General features: G+C 44.2%; 6 protein-coding genes across 6 annotated transcripts; 3 read left to right on the forward strand and 3 right to left on the reverse strand.

Annotated features, from left to right (window-relative positions):
- Positions 1-1469: 1469 nt before the first annotated feature.
- Positions 1470-2863, reverse strand: EDB91DRAFT_1237634 (uncharacterized protein; the record flags this gene model as incomplete). The annotated part of the gene is made up of 8 exons (XM_041321604.1): positions 1470-1581; positions 1630-1775; positions 2010-2028; positions 2195-2385; positions 2432-2466; positions 2522-2547; positions 2581-2741; positions 2780-2863. 8 exons carry the CDS (start codon positions 2861-2863, stop codon positions 1470-1472), a joined length of 774 nt encoding a protein of 257 aa, XP_041176540.1.
- A 1398-nt stretch (positions 2864-4261) lies between these two features.
- On the reverse strand, positions 4262-8816 carry EDB91DRAFT_1248992 (uncharacterized protein; the record flags this gene model as incomplete). The annotated part of the gene is made up of 14 exons (XM_041323006.1): positions 4262-4333; positions 4380-4553; positions 4611-4881; positions 4931-5004; positions 5059-5365; positions 5420-5600; positions 5656-5915; positions 5970-6247; positions 6305-6548; positions 7560-7708; positions 7767-7940; positions 7995-8156; positions 8589-8701; positions 8747-8816. The coding sequence occupies 14 exons, from the start codon at positions 8814-8816 to the stop codon at positions 4262-4264; spliced, it is 2529 nt and encodes an 842-aa protein (XP_041176541.1).
- A 1616-nt stretch (positions 8817-10432) lies between these two features.
- On the forward strand, positions 10433-14924 carry EDB91DRAFT_1082550 (uncharacterized protein; the record flags this gene model as incomplete). The annotated part of the gene is made up of 24 exons (XM_041315504.1): positions 10433-10506; positions 10567-10643; positions 10703-10770; positions 10825-10851; positions 10899-11003; positions 11033-11045; positions 11632-11744; positions 11773-11836; positions 11883-11957; positions 11980-12032; positions 12430-12515; positions 12619-12774; positions 12951-13013; positions 13152-13244; positions 13294-13327; positions 13380-13573; positions 13632-13703; positions 13984-14024; positions 14104-14161; positions 14197-14284; positions 14371-14412; positions 14574-14672; positions 14727-14781; positions 14848-14924. The coding sequence occupies 24 exons, from the start codon at positions 10433-10435 to the stop codon at positions 14922-14924; spliced, it is 1827 nt and encodes a 608-aa protein (XP_041176542.1).
- An 860-nt stretch (positions 14925-15784) lies between these two features.
- EDB91DRAFT_1248994 (uncharacterized protein) lies at positions 15785-16764 on the forward strand (the record flags this gene model as incomplete). The annotated part of the gene is made up of 4 exons (XM_041323007.1): positions 15785-15925; positions 16032-16278; positions 16334-16599; positions 16651-16764. The coding sequence occupies 4 exons, from the start codon at positions 15785-15787 to the stop codon at positions 16762-16764; spliced, it is 768 nt and encodes a 255-aa protein (XP_041176543.1).
- An 827-nt stretch (positions 16765-17591) lies between these two features.
- EDB91DRAFT_1248995 (uncharacterized protein) lies at positions 17592-17976 on the reverse strand (the record flags this gene model as incomplete). The annotated part of the gene is made up of 2 exons (XM_041323008.1): positions 17592-17720; positions 17791-17976. 2 exons carry the CDS (start codon positions 17974-17976, stop codon positions 17592-17594), a joined length of 315 nt encoding a protein of 104 aa, XP_041176544.1.
- Positions 17977-23967: 5991 nt separating this feature from the next.
- On the forward strand, positions 23968-24692 carry EDB91DRAFT_1248997 (uncharacterized protein; the record flags this gene model as incomplete). The annotated part of the gene is made up of 4 exons (XM_041323009.1): positions 23968-24103; positions 24157-24177; positions 24228-24472; positions 24528-24692. The coding sequence occupies 4 exons, from the start codon at positions 23968-23970 to the stop codon at positions 24690-24692; spliced, it is 567 nt and encodes a 188-aa protein (XP_041176545.1).
- Between the last annotated feature and the right edge of the window lie 764 nt (positions 24693-25456).

Below are 25456 nucleotides of genomic sequence, written 5' to 3' on the forward strand. Positions count from 1 at the left end.
GGCTCCGCTGAATGAGTCTAACCTTTGGACGAGAGTGTGGCCTCTCTCTGGAGGGGGAGATGTAATGGCTGCTGTCATATGCACTAAGTGACAGTTGCTTTTTCAGAATACTAATACTGTCAACTATTCCCCTGAGTCTTATTTATTCTGTCCCTACTTCTTACCTATCTTTTATTGCTAGAATCCGACACGTCCTATCTTACCTTTATCATATGCCTGCGCTCGTTACTTATCCGTGTCTGCTTCCTATCTTCTCCGAACCCTTAACCCTACCTCTTATTTACTATAGTTTAAATATGGGCTACTGTCATAGAATTAGGGCAGCGTTTATCATACCCAGAATACCAGACTTTAACACCGTCTATCAGTCAATAATGTTCTTCTACTTGTGCTGCCTACTTCGAGCCTTCACACGTTAAATAGTAGACGTCACACTTTTCCTTGCTCTTTCGCCGCTCTCATCAGGGAATTGACCCGACAATGATAAAGCTTTACCTTGATTTATCTTCTCTAAAATGGGTGAAATAAGTATCATTATGATAGATCTGTAGATAAATCATTATATACCTGGAGTAACATCAATGGAATATACCATGTCTATCTTTCTTATGAATAAGGTATGCTCTACAACATTTATCTCCTTGTTAGCCAAAGGCAATGTGTACCGTAAGCTAAATAAAGGGCAGACATTGCCAAGCACTCAATTGTACTGACATAAGCCAGGTTGTAGTCCATGCTTGCAGCTTAAGTCTAACATGCTACAGTTGGCAATCAGCATGACAATTGATATCACTTGACAGGGGCTTGTAACGCAAGATTCTGAATGTACTATCAGCCAAATCAAACACAAATTTGAGTGCTGGAGTTCCACTGCAAGGTAAGCTTGTCATGGTACTGCTTCCCAAGTCTCTCTCACTTGAAACCACTTACAGCTGCTTGCAGCCCTCTCATGTGAGGGCAGTCTGTGCCATTTATGTCACAATGTCTTGAGGTGGTCTTGAGCTGCAAGGTAAGCTTGTCATGGTACTGCCTCCAAAGTCCCTCTCACTTGAAACCGCTTATAGCTGCTTGCAGCCCTCTCATGTGAGGGCAGTCTGTGCCATTTATATCACAATGTCTTGAGGTGGTCTTGAGCTGCAAGGTAAGTTTGTCATTGCACTGCTTCCCAAGTACCTCTCACTGGAACCAGCTTACAGCTCCTTGCAGCGCTCTTATATGAGGGTGGTCTACACCATTGATACCACATTGCTCATGTGTAGCAGGGCACTATCAGACCTGGTCAGAATGTCTCGGGGCGGTCTTGAGCTCCAAGGTAAGTTTGTCATTGCGCTGCTTCCCAGGTCCCTCTCACTGACACAAGAATTTTGAAAATTGGTCTTTTTTGCATCATATGAAATACATGTAAATTGACGCTCCAATATGTTTTATTATAATAATAGTAGTGCTATTAGACCAATGACTGGAATGCGTCAAGCAGTACCTCCTGCTTCTTTTAGAGCGGCTCTCTTTTGGCGAATCTTAGAGAGAGCGCTATTAGCTTTGAGAGGTCTTTTGGCAGCTGAAGAAGTTGGAAATATCTGACTAAATTGCTGTAAGAGTTTGAACATTTCAGAAAACATGTTGACTTACCGATTCCACCAAAGCAGTAGTTCTGTGGTCTCCATACGCTCATCTGGGTCCTCCAAAAGGTCAAGCAGAGAGTGATAGAACATCTCTGAATCTGTGATCGTGTCAGTGCATGAGAATACTGAGGATGAACAGAGTGCAAATCGAATCTATGCCAATGGTTAGTCACAAATACACAATAACTTGAAGCGCTATAGAAACCTGGGTGGCCACATATGCTACTGAAGCAGATGTGACAGTAGTCATACCATGAAGTCGAGCATTTCCTGCACGTGTTGCCTTGGGCTCTTTGTTCACTGAACTGGGCGATGTAAAAACATGTCTGAATGCCTTGTTCACCAATATATACAATAAGCATGCATGTATTCAAAAAGCGCACTCACATTTATAAGCAAGCAGCTTCTGAGAAGGCCATCCCAAGGATCCTCTGGATCATAGGCCTCCTTGGCATATAGAAATAGAGGTCACTGGTCTCCGCTGATGGTGAGTTCACCACTTTGCAGTCTCTGTTTTGTGCTGATCAAGTATCAGTGATTGGTTTTGGAATATAATGACTCAAACGACTTACTCCGCATCATCCCAATCCAACTCAGCAGGACAGAGTAAACGACCAGTGAGAGGGTGATTGAAGCCCTGACTGGTCTTAGAATTCCGGGATAAAGGAGGCACTACTGCTTCACCTGCTGGCGCTATCCAATCAATGATGGGTTTCAAAGACTTTGTGTCCTCCCCCCTTGCAGCAGCCGCTCCCTTGCCAATCTTCTTGGATAAGTAAGAATATTGTTGGCAGATGCATGTGACTCACCAGTTCTCCTATATGAAAAAGTTCTTCCTCTGAACCTTCATTCAGTCATTCTAAGAGCCCTGGATAGGAATCCAGGAGCTTTTCAAATACCAAGTGCTCTCAGCACTCCCTGAGAGCTTTATGAGGGGTTCAGTAGTAGAAAATAAGACAATGTTGACTCAGCAGGAAAATCTTCTATGGAAGCTTCTTCCAGTTGTTCTAATCTTAATATTCCATTCGTTAAAAGAGAGGGATAGTTGCAGAGGGCGAAAACTGTACGACCAAAGTGTCGTCCATGTGAAACAAGGGGATCAGATTTCAAGCTAAAATACTGATGTCAGGGCGCACATTGCTAATAGGTTAAAAGACGTATGCTCTCTTGCGGGGACCCAGCTGAAGAGCCGATGAACCCCTCTTGCGAGATTCACTTGAAGACAAATTGTCCTTGTCCATCTGAGTGTGTGCACAATTGTCTAGGATGCCTGGTCCTTTCATTTATACATGACTAGCCGATAAACCAGGGCAGAGCGCCAATAGATGACAATAAATGCTAAGTGTCATGTCATAAGTAACATCAGCACTCCAATAGCCATGCTGTAAGACATCTACAGCTCCTTATGTTGAGTGTAATGGTGGTAACAAGCACTAATTTGGATAGGATGTAGGAACATATAAAATACCTTCAGCCCATCTGTGTTGAGCTTGTCTGAGGCAAAATGCAACAATCAGTGGTGTTAAATGGCTTAAATTTGAATTTGCGGTAAGCTCATCAGCGCCTCATTAAATGCACTTTCCTTTATACTTTAAAAGGATTGAAATTGACTTGAAGACTGAGAAAAGAAGTGAGCCGGAATCAGAGATACCTATGTTCGTTCTACGTTTTCCTTCACAAGCATTTTAAAAACTCACCTGTCCAACAAACAGAAGTTCCCATACCAATGGCCAGGGCGTACATCAGCATCCAAACAATACTCAAATACCCCAAGTAGTTGAAGATCTTGATCTCCAAGAACACCTGGCAGTAGCGGAAAAGAACTGTAGTCGTTTCTTTGAGCTGTACAAGAGATACAGGTTGAGATGGTTAGAGGAGATTCACCGCGCAAACATTCTAGAGAAGTACGCACCACCTGATGTGAACTACTACACTGCCGCTCAGATGCAATGGGATGCACCATCTCCATTCTCTGGTGAAGCTCTAGGTGAGATTGCAAAATTAGTATGGCGTTCTCTGGATAAAGCTAAACCTTAACAGATGAACTTGACAACATAACGCCAGAGGAAACTAGTTTGGATGTGTGTTAAAGAACTTGAAGTGAAAGGAATACAATGGACGTAAAAGTACAAAGTAGATGATTAGGGGTTAAATGCAAAACTTATATCGCCTGTGCTTTCTTTCCAGCATGACTGGGCTGGGAATGTTAAGAGAGAAAAGAAGTGCTTCACCAACATTAGCCTCAGAGAGCTTAGTTATAGGGAGAAAGGGCCTAAAGTCCACTGAATTAAGAGTATAAAAGTAACACTAGCGCAAACCTCTCAATGAAAGTAGTCATTTGCTGCCCAGCCATTCCGCCCCTCCTTCCACTTATCAAAACCCTTATCTGTGTGGAAAACAAATGAGGCCCTCCTACCCTCGTAGTGCAGGTTAAAGTGAGTGGTCTCAGAGGAGCAGAAGATGGCAAAGTCACCGCAACAAATCTCCAACACCAATCCCTGCTCAAACATCACCAAAGCACTGCCTGTGAATTCACCTAGGGGTAAGACAAGACAGAGGTTCTTGTCAAACCAGTCTCAATGACCCACAGTGGCCACATTAAGATTGAGGACAAGGGAGAGGAAAGGAGCCACCAGTGATCATTCTCCACCAGGAAGATTCTGGCCAAGTTCCACCAAAACTTCATACTCCTCTGGCAAAAACTCCTTCATCTATGATGATGTGAGTGTCTAGTCAAGCACCAGAAATGTCACTCACCACCATTTCAATCCACTCAAAGAGTTTGCCAAATGTAGTCAGGATGTTGTTATATAGTTCCTGGTGCTCCAAGATGTCTCTTGAAGGATAGGGTAAACACTGCATATGATTAGTGCGACCAATGTCCACCCTAACCATGTTATGAGGATGGATATGAGTGGGTGCATTGTCTCCCTGTCGGATGTAGTATTCTCTTTAGAATTCAGTATTGTGAATATGAAGACGACTCACCACAGTTGAGTAGCGATTCCAGAGAGAGAAATGCAGGCACTGGAAGGGATAAAGAAGAGTCTTCTCCGCCAGCTTTTCTAAAGTGGAACTGGTGTCTTCCTCCACTTGTGGCACCCCTTCTGAATCGTAAAACTTGCGGACTTGCAAAACCAGATTGCTTTCAAAGCAGGCAAGCAAACTACTGGTGAGGCAAAGGCGAATGGTCTCTGGTAGTGAGGGACAGATAAAGGCCATGAGACTTCCGTTTGAATTGCGTAAATCAAGCATACCGCTGGAAACATGAGCTCCTAGTATTTAGGACAACAGAAAGATCATCTCACCCATTGAGAATGTGCATTGGTATGCGTAAGTATCTGTTGTGGTTTCTGTAGCCCTCTACATAGAGTTCATCCAACTTAACTGAAGCATCAGTGAGACCGCTGCATTGCAAAATTCAGAGCTCACGCACCTTGTTACTTAAGTCATCAAGATCCCTAACAACTTCCCCAGCCGCCGCTTTCACGCACTCGCTCTCTGTCCATATCGCATTCTCCTTCCGGTCATTCTCTGCAGGGAATCGCACATTGTTACCATGCATGTGGTCAAACAATGTTCTGATGACAGTAACACTGAAGCGCTTTACCCCACCAGGGCGATGCATCAAAGATTTTAGGAGGCCATTTATGCCCTTACCACCAATAACAAGCATCTGTTCAGTGATGTCCGATTTGAAAATGCCCCAGGCTACTGTATCCCTGGCAGGGAGAGCAAAATTCCTGAAAAGATCAGTGAGAAAAGTATCGCAAATGTGACACGTGTATATTACGCACTCTTGTCTGAACACATCAAAGACTCTATCACTGAGCTCCAAGTCTGTACAGTCCAGGGAGTTCTTGGCCCCCACTCTTGTCAGAAATGAAGAGGGAAAAATCTTTTGCAGGGAAATCGGTATTTGGGATCTAATCCAGGCGATGGTAGGTATGATACGTCGAGTGATTAAGTCTGCCTTGTCTGTGGGAATGCAATAGGAACATGAATAAATGAGGCCAAGTGACATGTTACTCACCGCCATTCCCTGGCTGCCTCAACATATTACCAACTTGCCGAAGCACATGAAACGTCATGGAGGCAACTTTCCAACGTATTTCCAGACCTGCGATGATAACGAGCACGTAGAATGACCCGCCCGCAGCTAGCAAGATGAATTTGCAGCCATGTTCATACCAGCGATGAAAAGTACGTTCAGATGGGGCATTTTCCAATTTTGCAACCTCCTTATTGTAAAATTGACGAATGTTGGAATGCTCCTCAGATGCTGTGATGATACTATAATATGAGTTGTTGATCAATACCAAGAAACCAAGCTAAGCACGCAAATACCTTTGGCATTGCATGGCCAACTGCATGTATGTGATCATGGCTGTAAAGCTTGAGCCAGTTGTGTGAACTGAAACCAACCGACAGCGTGCTATCATAGCTTCTATTGAGCAAACACCTAACTGGATGCCTTCCTGCTGTTTGAGATAAGACACGGTGTTATCGACCCATACGCGAACATTCAAATGAGAGGCAGTAGACTCTACATGAGGAGTGGCAAGTGTCGCGATGAGTGCATCAGAGGTGATAAAGCTGGTGGATTGGATAGATGTAGCCTGCGCCTGCCACATTTGAGCTGCACGAAGGCACCTCCCATTACGAGGACATGGTGGCCTCACATTAATAATGTCTTCAGGTGGAATAGGGCCTCCAGGGGGTGCATAGGGATGTTGATTAAGCTGACGAAGCTTTCTGGATGCTACCCGGCGTTGGTGACCGTGACCGTTGGGTTTGACGTCGTCATTGCTATTGTCCAGATATGAGTCATAATCTTCATTAGTTGCCTCTGTGTCTAAGCTAGTCTCATCTATTGCCTCCTCATCATCAGAAGCAAGGCTCTTGCGGAAAAATCTTCCACAGAAGCTGAGAATTTGTGACGGTAGGTGAGGGACTTTTCAACAGCAAGAAAGGCATCATCTTCAGAAGAAGAGTTGGCTGCATGAGCATTCAAGGATGTTAAGTCGTTAATATCGTTCATGCTGATATATCAAGGTCATCATCTGGAATGGAGGGCCAAGGTACATGGCATTCTCACCTATCATGAATCAAAGGCAGCCCTTGAGAAGTTCCTGGCAGGATGCGCAGATACCAAACTCTCTCAAGCAAGGGTAGGGCCTCTTGATTTCTATTCACCTGCCCTAGAGCATACTCAATGAGCGCAAGTTCAGCCGCTGTTAGTTCCAGATTGAACTTGAAAGTCTCTGTTGAGAATGGAAGAGATGCGAATGTTGACTGAGCCATGTTAGAGCAGGGAGGTCTGAGCTCAAGGTCACGGTTGCAATCAGTCTCAAACTATAGCAAACAATGACCATACCAATATATATATTCAAGTTCACAGAACATATGAAAAGTAGCCGCTTATATAATTAGTAAGTTTAGGTGGAGCTCATTGTTGTCAGCACCTGACAACGATGAGCTCAAATTCCCACAATGATCATGTGATCTATGTCACATGCAAAGCAAAGGCATCACCGTCACCGTGTCCTGGCTTTAACAAATTGTTAAGGTCAGAAATCGCATATGCTTCGCAACTTGAGAACAGATAAGATGCTGGTATATAATACACATATAGACTAACATTCTCCGATACACACTCTGTTGCTGGGAATGTGGATTAGTGATAATGAGCTTCGAATACAACGATTATAAGACTTACTACACCCAATGAAGCTCATGCGTTTGAGTGAAAAAAAAATGCGGGCATCAACTCCTGCAAGTGTTGGACCTGTAATGTACGGATGCGAACAGGAGTTCTGATGATCGGTCCAAGAGCTTGTCTCTTGTAGCGTCCATCCTTGTCCACACTATAAATGTTGATATCTCTTCATAGGATTAATATGGCATACCGAGTGGATAGAAAGTCAAGCTAAATACCTGATAAAACCAAGGTCCCTGGCTACGTGCTGAATCTTATCCAGAGGTGGGCCCTTTAGACGCAGGATGCATTTGTATATCAGAATGACATTGGCGGCAGCCATTCTGTCCAGTGTCACATTAAGCACCTTCTGACACCATTCATAAAACTTGAAACTCAAATTAATCAATATCAGCAAACATAAGCTAGTAACTCACTAGGCATACAATGAACGCAACTACTTCCAGGGAAACATCTCCTTGCTGGTCCAGAATTTGATCCCAGTAGATATCGGCTATGCTAACGGAAGGATTAGATGCTACTGGACGTAAGACTATATGGTGCCAAATTTCTTTGGCCATCTGTAGGCTGATAATTTCTGCAATGACATCATAATCAGCCTAAATAAAGTCAGATTGAGGTAACTATTACTGCGGCGAGTGTAAGACACTGACAGAATCGGAAACAAGCTGTGTCTCGAGAGCTGCAAGCATCCTTGTAGTCCATGTCTGTAACTGGTCTTGATTGTTACAGAAACCCATATATCCCCCTGGCTGCAAGCAATGCCCGATGACTTTGTGCCAATCAGAAGCAAAGTTATTTGGCTTGTGATTGTACTGACCACAATCAAATGTCAGCCGGTTGTTCAAAAGATAAAAGATAAACATATTGCCTGTTCTCTCAAATGGTGCCAATGGAAGCGCGTCCCTGGAACCAGTTCTACTGGGGATATGATATGACTATGAGCATGCATCACTCGACGTGTTGAAAGATACTCACAGTCTATGGATTTACAATCATCAAATGTCATGCCGCTCCTGGAGAGCGCCTCCAGGAAACATTGGGTAAGGAATTGATGTCTGACACCTGGCAACTTTACTACCTCCATGGCATGTCCATACCTACCTGCTACTAGACTTCCTATAATGCATATTTTGAACCACTGTATGACGGTTGTCCAGGGATTGTCAAGTGTTAGGTTGGCTATGACTGTCTGACAAAGGGAAGCATGTTCCGGAATTGATCTCATATTGGCAGGCCAGCTTAACTCTTGAGAGAAGGTGGACGTCAAGCCTGAGGGTTGCATCAAGTCTTGTGATGGAATAGATGGAGGTGGAGACGGCCTGATTTGCACTGGGGCTAGGAATGACGTTGAAGTACCCTATTATGGTCAGTAGATGAGTGTCCCAGAAGTGTACGCACATACCTAACTGTGAGTTGTACGATCCTACGGTGTAGTCAGTCAAGTGACTGTATGTTGCGCTATCAAAAGACATGGCAGTAGTAAATGTAGGTTGCCAAGAGAATCCCATCGGCCATGGCGCTAGCTTTGTGCTGAAGTTGAGTTCAACTGCTCAGATAAGTCAAGTCAGATAAAGATGTAGAGTTGTTGTGAGTACAAAGACGCACGATCAGGCCATGTCCAGACTGATATCAACTTATGTTTGAGAACCCATGACAAGATATCTGATCATTCTAAGAAGTATTGCAGGAGACTACTCACAGTGAAGCCATAAATAGGTACAAGGACCTGATACTCTGCTCTTTCAGAGTCCTCAACAAGGGGTCCACTGTGGTCATTCATAGTGATATATCCTATGGGAGGATTGGTGGTCATAGCTACATCAGCTGGCCACTGTGATTGCGTCAGATAAACCAGAGCATCAGAAATGCTAGACGACCTACATAGCATGGACCGATGCTAGTCCCAGCTAACATGTAACATGCAAAGTCCAAGCTCATACGCAATTCATCAAAGCCACCCTACAACATGAGGACCATAGACGTTATTGATCTGACAAAAACAAAACAAAAAACTCGCCTCCTCCTAATGATATCTTAGCGTGATGCCAAGGGAGGCTATTGTAAATAATACTCACAGCATAGTCAAACATCATAACACGTCCTGCACTTTTACTGTAAATAAATGTATGCATGACAATTCAATGCGGGGAATTGGCGAGGGAGATGAGGGAGTTAACCCCGCTGACTCTTGACTTTATAGCTTTCTTGATAGATCCGTCCATCACAACCAAACAATAATTTAGCCAAACTACCGGTTTTTTTTATAAGGTTCGAGCCCCAGTAGAAGTCCCCTTTACAAACATGAGGTTGTGTGATCAGAGTCCAGGCTGAACATTAGTCAAGCATATGTACAGCTATGTAGCCAGGCATTCCTGCCACCCTCCATTCTAGGTTACCCGCTTACAATATTGCATATAGGCATGATCGATGCACAATCCCATTAGAAAAGGTGACTGCATCTGGGAGACCAAAAGTATAAGATCAGGCACAGGTAAGCAACGGCTTATTGAGTCTACACACCACAGTAAGATGGGCATATATCACCTGAGCCTATGATAAAAATCTGGCAGGGTAAGAGAGATGAAAAAAAAAAGGACGAATGGAAGACACTGAAGGAGAGTAGGATAATATGTTGGTGGAGTAGATAGGTATTGAGTGATGGAGGAGAATAATAAACATTGTATGAAGCACATATCTGTGTGGATGATTGAAGCAAAGGGAGAAACTTACAATGATCCCTCAAGCTCTCACTTGCACCAGAATTTTGAAAATAAGTCTCAGCCTCGTGATTCGTAAAATGCATGTAAATTGATGCTCCAATATGTGCGTTATAGTAATAGTAGTACTATCAGACCAATGACTAGAGCAGTCCTCTCCTGGCGAACCCTAGAGAGAGCACTGTTAGCTTTGATAGGTCTTATTAAATGTCAAAAGGCTCACTAGAATGCACTCGATCAGTCTTGATGACTGCCATCGGTAAGCTGCTAAGCATTGCATGATGATAGAGCTCAGATCTGGTGGCGAGTCTCCAAGGAGGAGAGAAAAGTCAGAAGGGTGTATAGGATGTAATCAAAGAAGAAAACTTACTATGTCAAAGCATTCAGAATGTGAATGGATGTTCAAACATTCAGAATCTTGCATTGTGGGTCTGGCAAAGAACGCGTAAGTCGTTGTCTGTCACAGGCCATCTGTCGCATTGTGACTGTCACATTGGCTTGTTAGTATTCTGCCACAACTTTACCACAAAGTCCAATCTAGTCCAATCACACACACTTTTGCCTACATAATAGATATATCAGGTAAGTAATACTAAGTGTCATATGATCGGAGTATTTACCTATACCACTGATCTTAGCAGATCATAAAATGGCATCAGAAGTATTCAATACCAGTGGATCGATAGGTGCTATGCCCAAGAGAGTGATTGTAAGTACTTGCAATATTGATGGATCATCGACGCTTACAATTAACATATCGCAGATGCAAGCCGACTATTTCTGGGAGCAGGTAAGCTGACGACAATTTACTAATAGATCGTTGTTTAAACTTTTTAGGACACTGCCACCGCTACTGCTGCTGTCACCACTGGACCTGGATCCCAAATCGGGACAACGTTGAGCGGGGTGGCGCAAGGCCTGCTGAATGCAGCAACAGAGACTGTGTGTGCAGCGGCGTGTTTGATGAATAGGTTCCGAAGAAGGGTGAGTTGCCGAGTATCAACAGTTTCTGTTTGCTACCAGCTAAGATTCATCTAGGTGTGACTGTGAATCATTCAAGGCCATTATCACTAGTAGTCGCACACTTATACCAACATATGCATACACTGTACCATATTTATAACACAGCCTATCAAACGTTAAGCGTTCAACACTATACTAGCAGTCAAAGTACCACATGCAAACTAAATACCAATCAATGCCGCATGTGATTTGCATGTTACTGTGCTCTACATCGGTAACGTTACCATATACTAATTCTTCCTTGTCTGGATTTCGCGAGGGCTACCAACTCTTTTGTTTGCTGGGCTTCATTTTGTCTCTTTCCCCTTCCCTCATATTTCGCGCTTCGATCCCACAGAATTTCAAAGGCTGTCTCAGTGTGGTTTAAGTTTGTTCCAGTCGCGAAAAGGGGCTCATTCTTATATAGATCTAATCTAAATTTTTAGCGCTGTTCATTATCCGATAATGACATTGAATTTAACATGTTTCTTTGCAACTGCAATCCATGAGCACGTGAGCACAGACAGTGTGACTGTCTGTTACTATTTGTGACATGAGTGTGACTTAGTGGACTGTCACAAACAGAGTGTAACCCATAGTACACATGCAACCCTCCAGAGCTCCAACACGCAGCGAGTCACTTGGTTTTGGACCCGAGTTGGACAGACAACTGCCTGCATAGTCAGCACGAAGCGTATCCCATTGCCAGACTATATTCGACAAGATGGTTCTCAGAGAGAGTGTCTCGAAAGTGTTGGATGCCATTTTAAAGAGTATGTTCCACGATCATTGCCACTTAATGCTGATTACCTTGTGTAGATCATCGCCACAATGCTGATTACCTACTGCCAGTCTCAGTCTCTCCGCAGCATAAACCCACGGGCATCGCAACTAGTAAGCTCCAGCTGAGGTCAAGATGGTGAGACAGAAGAGTGTGCTGAAACCTGGGGCGCCATTACAAAGGGCAAGGTGCGTGTATTTATTGATTGTGACAATTCAGCTCATGGGAAATGGTTTCATAGGCGTCTCTGCTACTCCCACCTGAGACTCCCACTTGAGAAATCCTCGAGCCAGGAGAAGGTCATGCCCAAGTTCATGTCGTATCATGTGCTCATGTGCGATATTTTAGTTAAATACATACATTCAGCGAAAATTTGATCTTTCATTTCTCGCTCCCACCGACAATGTTTCCTGACAAGTCCCAGCACACAGCACTTCCCTCCCAATCCAAGTCCGTCCACCAAAGCCACCCCTACCGCCACGACCCACACCTGCTACCCAGCCTTCCCGCCTCACCATGCCCTTCACTTCACAATGTGATGCGACTTGGAGCATTAGCGCGTGTACGCGTTCTACTGGGCTCTAGATGACTGTGTTCTTTACTTCAAATGGCGTCATTGAGTGGCTCGTCTATGAAGGTGATTTCAATGTGCTTCTTACGGTTATCCTCATGTGAGTCTGAAATTCTGCTTGCTGTAGTCCCTTCAAGATGCTTTCCGGGACCCATCATCACCATTTTACATTGCTCTAGGACAAACAGGGTCTGAATCCCCAGACGCTCTTTCCTCTCTCCCACATTCTACTCCATCTCAGTCCAGTCACTCCTTGGCTCGCCGGCAGAGAATGCCAGAGCTAAGCTGATTTCTATGGGCTATGATGCGGGGTCATTTTGGGAGCAGAGTATCGTATGGGGACACCATGATTCATTTCGGTAGGCACCTCATGAACTGGTTGAAGAACAGGCTCATAATCTCCTCTTAGACACGTCAATAATGTACACTATTTGCTCGAATCTGAACTCACGTCGACTCTTGAAACGGCTCATGTCCCAGCGATGGTCATAGAGCCAGTACAATAATTTGCATCCCCATTGCTTCCGTTCATTAGAGGTCCTGCTGGCATGAAGAAACTTCATGATATCAGTGCAAGCCCAAGTAAACATGGGACATTGTCAGTCTGTAGGCTCCGTTGGTCCACGCCAATGGTGCGTTTACGATCTACAAAACCAGTATAGCACAAGAAACCCAGACACAACACCAACTTCGACGACAGCATGCATAGATATCTCAGTTACTTTGGTTCTTCCAGACGCATGAGGCACTTTGATGTTGAGCCGCAAATACTACTAGATTCAGGGACAGAACTACGCCCAGAGCCAGAGCTCAAAACTATTTACATAGTGTGCGTAACCATCATTGAGATTTCTGGCGGTGATTAACACACCCCACAGCGTAATGGGTGTTACCAGCAGTGGAAAGACAATGGTCTGACATTTCCCTGCGTTCCAGTCGTCAATGCTGATACAGATTTGAATAGTTCATCAACACTGCATCTGGCTTGAAATTGAGAGTTGGCATGGGGCTTGAGAGCTGTACAAACAAAGTACAGATGTCGCAGGCATTCTTGCTGGACAGAACTCATGTCATTCTCGTCGATACGCCTAGCTTCAATGACATGACGAAGAGCAGCACAGATGTGCTGAAGATGATTTCTTTTTACCTGCAGACTATGTTCGTACCCACCATTGGCATTGTGGGCAGCCTAGCGCACTAACAGATTGACCTCTAGGCACAAGCAAGATAAGCTTCTGTCTGGTGTCATATACATGCACCGAATCTCGACACCGTCACATCATCGAATGTACATATCATATCGATGGTAACTGCCTCATTAATGATAGAATGTTTGACAGTCTGGTCCAGTGAAGATCACACTGGGGTTGAGATAGCCACTCCCAGGTCCAACCTGATGTTGGTACTGCGATGACCATGCATGAGCACCACCAACAACACTGACCGTCACCGTCACTGGATGGCATTTGGCGACCGCATAGGTGTACATGAACCCAGCACCACTCGTAGTGTCCCATCCAGTTTGCATTTAGGGGATAATGTAATATTGTTTGCTTGCCTACTTTTAGTCCACAGCTGGCTGAAAACCTGTTGAGAATCTTGTGTTCTTGTAAGCCAGATGCTTATGATGATCGAGTGTCACGTGAACGTTCCATGATATCAACCATCTTTCATATTGTTTATCGCAGACTCGGGTCTCTTAGATACCATCACATTGCTCCTCTGTACCACCCTTGGAAATCCACAGTTTTGTTCTGTTAATCCTCGCTCGATTCGTTTAGTGTTTCCCACCATTATCCTGACGGGTTTCCAGTTCTCTTACTATTTGACATTGTGTGGTTGAGTACCCTGAGCACGTTATTTTCTTTGGTAAGCTCCATTAACTCCACTAGTCCCTGCACGGGCCATGTCCACTGATTGGACATCGCGCGGATCTCAACAACTTGAAGGTGTAGGTATTCGAGGAACTCAATCGCAGCACTGGCCTGGTAACCCTGGTAACACTTTGCTCCTCTCCCTGACTTTTGTAGGCTTCATTTGAGTTGCTAGTTCTCACATAGACGTGGTGACTCTTGCTTTCCACTTGGCTTCATGAGTCTCTGAATCTTCTTGAACCCTCTTGAATGCCCATTTGTGGGATCCCTTAATGTTGCTGTAGCTGCTTCTGCTCACACAAGAATCAATTAGGCATATTGGTAGTGCTAGGAGGACTTGGATAATAATGTCATTGGCTACTGGTGGCCCCGAATTGAATCAGGTCAGTTGGCTCAATAGAATTTTTCTGCGGCCCAAACTTACTAATTTTCAATAGAATCATGACACCAATGGCATCACAAGGTTCCCGCTGTTGGCCGATTACGAAACAGGTCAGAGTCCCACCTAGCGGTAAATAGCACTGTCATTTTAACATAAGACAACTCCAAATATTGTAGGATGGTCAACGCTGAGAGACAGTATCCATGGAACCGCCTTCTTCGCCTTCATCAACCATAACTGCGCTCTCGCATGATGAAGACAATATTCAAAGGATAGCCAAACTTGTCACAGAAGCCATAATATTGACGTCTTCGCTCTTACACTTTGATACAAAGTCACAAACAATGGTTGACTGGTCCTGGTACAATGTTTCCTTGTGCACATTTGATATCTTGCCGTGTGTTGATGCAACGCAAGGCCTGCTGAAGATGATTGCAACATGGTTCCTCCAAATCAGTTTGACGACTATAGAAAAAGACGCCATCTCAAATATCCCTGCTGTCTTTGTGCCGACATGAGGCAACAAAACTATGTTGAGTTGATTGTGTATTCTTGGCTAGAAGAGACAGATGGAACATTGGTATGGAGGGCAAGATGTGCTATGGATATTTGCAGATACCAAGGTCAATTTTTTTTGGGTTCAGACTATATGCATTTCTTTGACCTTGCTGGTTATGCAGTAAAAATCGACAAATATTTTCAGTTATGGTCGCAAAGCATCAGTATGTATCATCTCAGAGGTGAGTTACAGTTACCAAGTCTTACAATGACAAATCCAGTACTAAGTGCTACAGAAAATCGGCCTCAAACAATACGCCAGGTGTGGTCTTATCAAGAACAAGATATTCTGTTGACTAGGCTTGGCTCCTTGACTGGGAAAATCAGCCTAGAGGAGTTTCTTATACTGTTCCAGAATTGCAAATTGTGCAAGCAAGTTGGGACTAGACGGTCTATGAGGTTTCACAGGTGCTTACTACAGGATACCACTTTTGAATAAGAGTATCATTAGGCTTGCTTGATTAATGTATCTAGGACATGTGGTAATTACCCTGCCAGCTTCTCTTAAAGAAATCCTGGTGTCCTAAAACTTCCCATGAGCTGCACATGACTACTATGTCTGTACTCTCACCTAAACCTCACCATCCCACACTACTTCTGTACATAATGATGTCGGTCATCGATAACCGTCTTTTGTTGCTCCTTCCACCCCCAGCAATTTCTCGTAAGGGAGCTCTTGCTCTCTCTTCCTCTTCTGTAGGTGTCGACGGACTAAGATGGTGGATTGATTGCCAGTGGAACCCGACCATCAGCTAAGAGTCGTTCACTATCTATTAATCTATCTTTAATGTTTTATATGTAGCTTCAATTTGAGTTAAGATTACTGGTCTTCCTGCTGGAAGAACATGTCTACTCGGGCGACCTATGGCGTCTTGTTATGGCGTACCAAATTGAATTCATGCAAGGAGAATTGTTGCACAATTCACAATTGCCTCGCAGAGCCCTTCTTGACAGAGAAAGAGAGTTGATGGAAGACAAGAAAGATAGAGCTCAGTTGGAATTGTCGCTTTATTCTCAGGCCATTGATGTCCTTCAGCTGAAGGTGGGCTGTAAGTTCATTGCATCATATGTATTTGCATGAGGATGACGATATTTGATTTTTAGCACATCCTGCCAGCTCACACTCTGTGATCCAGCTCTCTGCAAGAGACTGGCATCCTCTAGACAGGTCCTCTAGGGTTGATTCATTGGTCCATCTGAAATGCAGCGATTGGCTAAGCAAAGTCTCAACAAGTGGGGATACTGAAGATGAAGAAGGCGGTACGGTTTTTGGCAGGGATGTTGGACCTCCTATGGTTTATACAACTGAAGAATCAACATCCATTGCATCTAAGCTCATGACGATATATAAGACTCTGGTGCTGCCTCAAGTGAGTAAGGTTGTTTTTCACTGTTGGATCGATTCTTATGACATCTGGCAGGTGGGTCAATGCCCTTACCAGTTGGTCAGTACATGGGTTAAAGAATGTACAGAGGATTTCTACATGGACGATCAAGCAACAGAAAGAGCTTCCTTGCAGATCCTGATATTATGAGCTGGTGATTTATCTAATGCGGAAGCTGAAACCAGCTTCCTTAAAGCAGAATTGGGCCTAATGCAATCAAGATTGCATCGTGCTCAGACTGAGGTGGAGCTCCTCTCAGACGCCATACAATACCTTACTGAGAGTAACATTGGTAAATGTGTTCATTATTCACATCAACAGACTCATCTTGACGCACATTTATAGCATGGTCCAGGGGGGGAGCTCAGCCTCATTGACACTTATTTGTTGACCAGTATAAATGTCAATTCAATAGTTCTTCTAACACAGGAGAAAGCAACAGCTGGACTGACATCTGAACACCTATTCATTCCTGCAGAGTCTTAGGGGATGATGTACAGCGATGATTTACTTGTATGACTGTTGAATGATATGGATTAGCCACCATTGTCACATGTATATTTATAAATCAGGTTTTTGGGCTGTGCGAAAGCTGAGCTCATCGTTGTCAGGTGCTGACAACGATGCCCAGGTGCAAGCCCGCGTCGATCTGTGGATCAGTTATTTCGTGATCTTAGTATAGTCTATTCTTCATTCAGATGATGAGCTGCATGCATGAGATGACGATTGTTGCCTCAGTTGCAGTTGCAAACGCCTGTACGACAAGAGAAGTCAATAATGAATTAATCGATACACCCCAAAGACCCCCAGATCCAGATTGACTCGAATACATGTTGTGTACATTAGACTTCTCAATCATTACCCAGAACAACAACATTCTGCGGTACAAGTACCAAACGATGATAGTACGAAGTGATGATGGTATACGGTAAGTGGCACAGACAACAGCCAAGCTCGAAAATAATGTATAGGATTTGCTATCGGAGTGTTTCACCCCGTGGGCATCCAATGAGGGGTAGGGCAGCTGGGGCTGGTAGCAACCCACGTGTCGGAATTTCAATTGAAGTAAGTTCCTTGCCAGCAAGAAGGCACGCTAGCCGTAGCTCCTAAGTACACTGTACACAAAACAGAGATGAGAGCATCCACACGGAATACGTCAGAAATAGGAACATATACCTCAAATGAATGTTTGTTGAATTTGAGAGACGTCGTGATGCTCATGTAGGCATCGAGAGTGTCAGGGCTGACAGTGGCACGCGCAAATGCGGTTGCTGCTGAATCACTGGAGTAAAATGGATGCACGACCTGTGCGGGCGCATTGTTCAAAGAGAGTGTATCTGATGGAAGTGGGGTCGGATGCATGATGTTCCCCGAAAGATGTGCATAAAGCCGCAATTCCTGGATTTGATAGGTGGTCGTCAACATTCCTGAGTCGGTAGCTGGAGCAATGAAGAAAAATAGGCCACAGGTGCACGATATTATGGCTACATACCTCATATGAGAACAAACTGAAAGTAGTCTGTGCTGTGATGCTTTGGAATTGCCCGTCAATTGGTGTTTTAGTCGACTGAAATACTTGGATGGTGGGCAGATCATTGGGACTTATTATGGCAAAACCACAACATGTACATAACATGCTGTTCTCAAAATGCATGGTCTTACATGCCAGATCATTTTCAGCGTAGATCTGGGGCTAGTAAGTTAACACATCACTTGAATTTTAGCTATACATCTTCATTTGTTTGTCCTTAGCCTTCAATGAACTGCGATGGCATCCCAGCCAATTTCACTTGTACTTGTGGCCATGGGTTTCAGCAGGAAAGTGCCTTCACTAGACATCACAAATCCTGTATCAAGGGTAAAAAAAGACTGTTCTCAGCTTTAAGCAGAGCAAAGGATCTTCTTGGGTCGGTCAAAAGGGTGCAGATCACTGATCACAGAAGGTCCTCAGGCTCACAGCCTACTCCTTCCGATGCAAGCCCACCATTGGCCATCTTCCCTCCGAGTCATCTCACAGCCAGCAGCAATGCTCCTTCAAACAACACCACTGCCTCTACATCTGTGTTACCGCAGGATAATGGCACCATACCTCATAACTGCGACTTGGACCATCAGGGGCACGAGGACAGTAGCCATGAAGATGCACCTTCAGCCCAGCGTAGGACCAGGCGTAATGGCATTCAGTTGCCAAAGCGCTACCGGCAATTTGAGGATGTTCTACCTCAACCTCTTCCTAGCATCCCTATTAACAACGTCCAGCAAGCTTCAGACTCACTTCCCTCTTTAACACATCCTCCAGAATTGCAACCTCCTTTTCACACTCCATGAAATGTCTTTGGACTAGTACACCAGTTTTTCTCCTCACACCCACCGTCTCATGATCCAGAAGAGGTCATCACACTGGAGGACATCAGCGCCATCCCAAGGCCAGAAAAACCTCTGCCAACCACAAGCCCTGCTGATGAGGCTTCCCCTTACTATCCCTACTCTAATCAGTCGTCTTTAGAACTTGGTAATTGGTATTGGAATGGGGGAGTACAGAAGTCTCAGCAGAGTTTCAGTGAACTGGTTGACATAGTCACAGATTCTGACTTTGACCGTGCTGGCGTTCTGGCGACACCTTGGGACAAGATCAATTCCACTTTGGGTCAGAATGACTATGGGGAGGGCGAAAACGAATGGGAGGACGAGGATGCAGGCTGGCGCAAAACTGACGTGTCTATTCAGATCCCTTTTGCTTATACCAATGAGCATGCAGGTGTTAGACCATACACAGCCGCAGAATTGTACCATCGCTCTTTGGTTGCTGTCATACGAGAGAAGCTAGTGAATGTAGGAGATGATGAGCTCTTCCATTATGAGCCCTATGAGCTCCTATGGCAGCCTGGTCACCTTCAAAGTGAGGTCAAAATACACAGGGAGCTTTATACTTCCCTGGCTTTCATGACCGCACACCAGGAACTGCAAGATTCTCCTAGGGAGCCTTATTGTGATCTTCCTAGGGCAGTAGTTTCTCTAATGTTCTGGTCAGGTTAGTACCAAATCCCTGGAGTGGCAGTCAAACTGATATTCTAGCTAGACGCCACTCACCTGACTAGTTTTGGCAATGCAAAGCTATGGCCTGTTTACCTGTTCTTTGGGAATGAATCAAAGTATCATCAGTGCAAGCCTTCTTGTCATCTTGGTCATCATGTCGCATACTTTCAGAAGGTAATCGCCAAATTTTTACCATCAACATTATGCAGCAACTGATATCTAGCCTCCAGCTTCCTGATTCATTTAAAGACTTTACTTGCTGCCACACAGGGGGAAAGGGCGTCAGCCAAGAGTGTACTACACACTGTCAGAGAGAGCTCTTCCAGGTGCAGTGGGAGATTCTACTGGATGCAGAGTTTTTGGAGGCGTATGAACACGGTATCATTATTTTGTGTTATGATGGAGTTATGCGTAGGTTCTACCCAAGGATATTCACTTACTCGGCAGATTACCCAGAGAAGTGAGTCAATTTTAATGACAAAGTCAGAAGCTAATGAGACCAGAGCTCTTATCACAACTATCCGTCAACTAGGTGGATGTCCCTGTCCAAGATGTTTGATTCCAAAGAGTCAACTGCACAATCTTGGTATGACTCGAGATCAACAGCAGTGCACTACACTCCAGTGCTCAGATGGCGATCAGGAACAATTGATCGACACCGCTAGAAAACTTATATATGAAAAGAATTATGGAGTAGACAGCACTGCAGTAGAAAATCTACTGAAGCCTTGCTCTTGGGTGCCAACCTATGTAAGCGACTTGATTGATTCTTTCAGCCAAACTGACAGGTTGTCAGAACACCTTTTCTAAGTGTCTTAGTTGTTGAGGCTTCAATATATTTGAAGCACTAGTGGTGGATCTTCTTCATGAAGTGGAACTTGGAGTTTGGCACTCACTCCTAATACATTTACTTAGGATTATATGTTCTATTGATAAAGATCTAGTGCATGAGCTAGACAGGAGGTCTGGTAACTTTTTCCTTCTCAATGAGAGGATTCGCTCATTTGTTATGTCCTCTCATAGATACCAACTGGTTCCGTCATTTGGACGATCTACTATAAGAAGATTCACCACAAATACTTCAGAGCTCTCCAACATGGCAGCATGTAATTTTGAAGATCTCCTTCAGGTACGTGCGACGTGCAGGCTAGATTAGCTCAGCTGATTTTCTGAAGTGTGCTATACCAGTATTCGATGGTCTTTTTCCAGCTCCTCAAAACCAAATAGTGCAGGACCTTCTTTTCACCCTGGCTCATTGGCATGGCCTATCAAAGCTCCGCATGCATTCAGATTTGACATTGGATATCCTAGATGCAACTACTACTGATATCGGCAACCAGCTCCATAACTTCAAGGTCAATGTGTGCTCAGCCCATGATGCCAGAGAGCTCGACAAGGAAGTGAACGCACGTTCGCGCCGTCAAGCAAAAGAAGCAGCTCGTTGGACCCAGGCTGGCAAGAACAACAAATCTGTTACCAACAGCCTCCTTACTACTACGACGGTAGAGGAACCAGTGGATCGCAACAAACTTCGTAGGACAGTTTCCTTCAACCTGCAGACTTACAAGATCCACACTCTCAGAGACTATGTGTCTTGTATTCGATGTTTCGGAACAACTGATTCTTACAGTACTGAACCGGTAAGCTTTGACAATTGCAGCTGTACTGATTATCTGAAGCATCTGGACAGGGAGAATTAGAGCACCGCACTGGCAAGAGACGATATCTTAGAACAGATAGGAAATCCTTTATATGCCAGCTCACTCAAATTGAGCGTCGCCAAACCCGTATTAGGCATATCAAGAATCGTCTTGAAGAACCAAGAGCTAGTGAAGCAGCAGATATTATGACTTACGAACCCCGCATACACCACCACATTGGCCTGAGTGAGAAGTTAAATGACGACATTGGCTCTTACCTGCGGTTGCATGAAGGTGATCCAGCCATGAAGGTATGTATTTTCTACCAATGATTCATTGATGGCTGAACATGCTTTCATTATAGAATTACTTTTCACGCCTAAAAGAGCATCTTCTTTTGCGCATTCTGACATCTCAACCAGGCGATTCATGTCAACAAGCAGAAGGAGGAACAGATCAAGTGCTCTTCAAATGCAATCATATATATCACCATAACATCACTCGCTTCAACTACACAACTTACGATACGCGACGAGATCAAGATGTCATCAATCCCAAGACCTTACACCGCAACATCATGCTTCTCAATAGCACTAGCGATAATAGTGATTGTGGTGGCTGCTATCGCTATGCCAGGGTGCTAGGAGTGCACCATGTCAACATTGTGTATACTGGCGGTCCCTATCATACTGCCCTTAGAATGGAGTTTCTTTTTGTATGATGGTATGAGCCAGTTGGGCATGCTGACCCTGGCAGGACCGCCTTGGATCGCCTTTATTTTCCTGCATTGGATAGTGAAGATGCCTTTGGATTTCTAAGTCCAGCTGATGTTATGAGAGCTGCTCACATCATCCCTTGTTTCTTCAAAGAAATGCAACACAAGGATGGAAAAGGCTTGTCAGGCATAGCCGGCGATAAAAGTGATTGGTGTCAATATTTTGTCAATTGGTGCATATGATCAACCTTCTTAACCTTTGCTTTACTGATTTATAACATAGATTTGTAGATCGAGACATGCTGATGCGTTGTCATTATGGTCTAGGGGTAGGGCATGTATATTCTCATGAAGAGGTGCTCAACCCTCCTCCCAAAACTATCAGTCTCAATGAGGCCCCCTGCAATGAACAGGTTGATGGAAATGAATATGAGCTGGAGGATGCATTGGAGGACGATCACACAGGTGTTGAAGAAGGAGATTTATTTGACCAGGAGAAAAACCAGAGTTCTGAGTTGATTGTAGAGGAGTTAGATGATATGTTTGTTCAACACGAGTATGATTATGAACCCTGATAGCGGTAGGGGAAGTCATTTGGAATGAATGTTGAAAGCTATGTTAGACAGGGGGACCAGGCACCCGCTCATATTCATCCTCATGACATGGTATATGTATCAGCACCTCTCTAATGTTCAAGATCATCATCTGATTTTGCCTACTACTACTAGTAATACTGTCCAACATCTGCGTCCAGCGGTATGAATCATATGGCACAGCCACTACAGCTACAAACAAACAAAACCACCTGTGCCACATCAGATGCATCAACATCAACGAAAGCTTTGTGCATTTTGGTAAGATTATGCATGCCATGATCTTGTATCTATCTACCTTTTATTGTTGATTTTCCAATTCTGCAAATTCTACTAAATCCAAACCATAACATTAACAGCATCAATGCCAGTATGTCCATTGATAGCCTCTCATCCCATGCTTCAGACTGTGATCAATGCCTTTAACAGAAGAAGATTCCGCTGGACCACAGTACCCCTGCCTGGCCAATGCAGTTGGGGCGGTACGCCCAAAAGGTAAGAAGGTGAGCATACGTTACTTTTGCCATCATTATATCCACGCTGACTTTTACCATATACAGGGTGCCACTTCTAGTTCCAGACTTTACAGTGCAGGGACTGCAATTCGACCTTCTTAAGTCGGTTTTTGCTTTCTAATAGTAGTGCTTTGACTCTGACATTGGCAGGAATGAGGTTTATGGGGAATGGGAGGAGTTTGTTCATCCGTCCGGAGCCACCTACTACTACAATAGGAAAAGGGTGAGCACCAATTGCGTGTACACATTGCACTTACTTTTTGGAAATGTAGAATGCATACACTGGATTCAATGTCAGAGATTGCTCTAGGGATCGCCTTGAGAAGTTCGAAGCTTGGGTCAAAACAACACGAGGCCGAGCACAGGAAGATCTCATATTAGTTGCTGAGCCGGTGAGGACTCAGAATGTGGATGGGGATGTCTACCTCTATTATCTGGTGGCACTGGAGGCACGCATCATCAGCTGGCCAGAAACTTTAGATGGCACCCATCTTTTCAGAGAATGCGACTCTGCCCACCAATGGAATCATAGATGTATGTGACCTTTTCATGTCTCTACCTGACCTTACATTGTGCAGGACTCGAACTTGAGGCCCAATTTTGGTAAGTGATCATAGATGGCAGCATAGCATGATTTATTTATGAAACTATACAATAGGAAGCACGTAGAGTTTTTCCCCCGAGACTTCAAGTTGGATCGCATCCTTCTATGACAATTGTGAACTGAACTTGATTGGTTTCACACAGGTGAGATCTATAGCATGCAGCACTGAATAGTGTGACCTGAATGAACAGCAGACATGTTAACATTAGAAAGTTCCACCTCAGCGACTATATTTTCTAACAGGGAAACTATGGAGAAAATCATCAATCGATTAGCCAGTCTCGGTATGTTCCCGCGTGTTGCTCTATCACACCTTGATGACCGGATATTAGATGATCTATTGGAATCTGAAGGAATCATAACAGAGCCAGGCGTTGCATTGCTTGGTTAGTAAGCTCTTTAAAAACCGATGATTATATACTTATCTCATTACCAACAGGTAGACTGTATCACATGCTTCGTCAGTTGTCTCCTCATCTTAACAGACATTGATGCTGAGTAATAATACAGGCCATCATCAATACCTGAACTACTTTGGCCAACCTGAAGCTCGCCTATTACGAACCCATTCAATGGGCCCAGGGACTAGAACGCAGGGACCTTTTCCTTTCATACTTACAGTTGCTATGTTATGCCTTCCAGTTTTGGTTTGCGAACACCTTAAGCAGATTTATGTAGACGGTCTGGTCAATTATCTTGACCTCAAAAACTTCATCAATGACTTCAACACTCAGAACAATGCGCAAATCACCTTGGTAAGTGACATTTCAGATCATGGAGGATTTCTTGTCATTTAACACCCAGTGACAGGCAGGGGTCATCATGGCGATCGATGCCGGTTTCCTTGCTGTGCAAGGTGTCGGTACTGGATTGGTCGCAGAGTCTATGTTGAAGGGATCTATTATTTTCTCTGTGGGCTGCCTGTTTGCGGGCATGTTTGCGCAACACTTCAGCGAGAAATTGAAATCTTTGTGATTTGCGGTTTGTTTTATTTTATTTTCAGCTGCTAAAGTCTAACATTCAATTCACCAGGCCTATTACCTAGATCAAGGGATGACAGTGGTTGTTGGGGTGTTCAGCGCACCCCAGTTTTTTTGTTTGATGAGGCAAGTCAAACTTTTGATCTGTCGGTCACGTTTACTTACGGGGGGAAAAGCATCATGTGGTTCAGCTTTGGGTTCCTTGCAAGTGCCTTCATAGATGCCCAGCACTCCAAACCCGCTCTCATTACATGTGCCTGCTGCCTAGTTGTTGTGACATGCATTTTAGGCCCCTTGGCTTGGTATGGTTTACGTGCAGGGGTAACACCGTATGTTCATCTTGAAGATGACTGATCTAAATAAGCATGCTAAAAGGCAGCTGAGCACTTGGGCGGGTCTATTAAATACTTGTTTTTCTTTTGTCAATCAGATCCTGTTCTCTATCAATGTATATATCAATTATTAGGCAATATCAACCCAATAACATAGCTGGCATACATATGCCACCAGGTACAGCACATTTTCCTGATCATAAAAGAATTACCTATACCATGGGCAAATGGCGCCTATAGCCATTGGATAATAACTATGAGGTATTCTGGTACATGACATAGACATCCAACATCGTTACCAAGAATTTAGAGGTGGACAACCAAAGGTGTGAGATGATGAACCTATGCTTAAATGTCACCCCAAAGGCCAATGGTGGCGGGCCTGTACCAAAGGTCCTCAATGTTGTGGCCAGATGATAGAGAGTAG

The sequence above is a fragment of the Suillus paluster genome (assembly GCF_016628075.1).
Source record: "Suillus paluster strain FC165 chromosome Unknown EDB91scaffold_30, whole genome shotgun sequence".
NCBI lineage: Eukaryota > Fungi > Basidiomycota > Agaricomycetes > Boletales > Suillaceae > Suillus > Suillus paluster.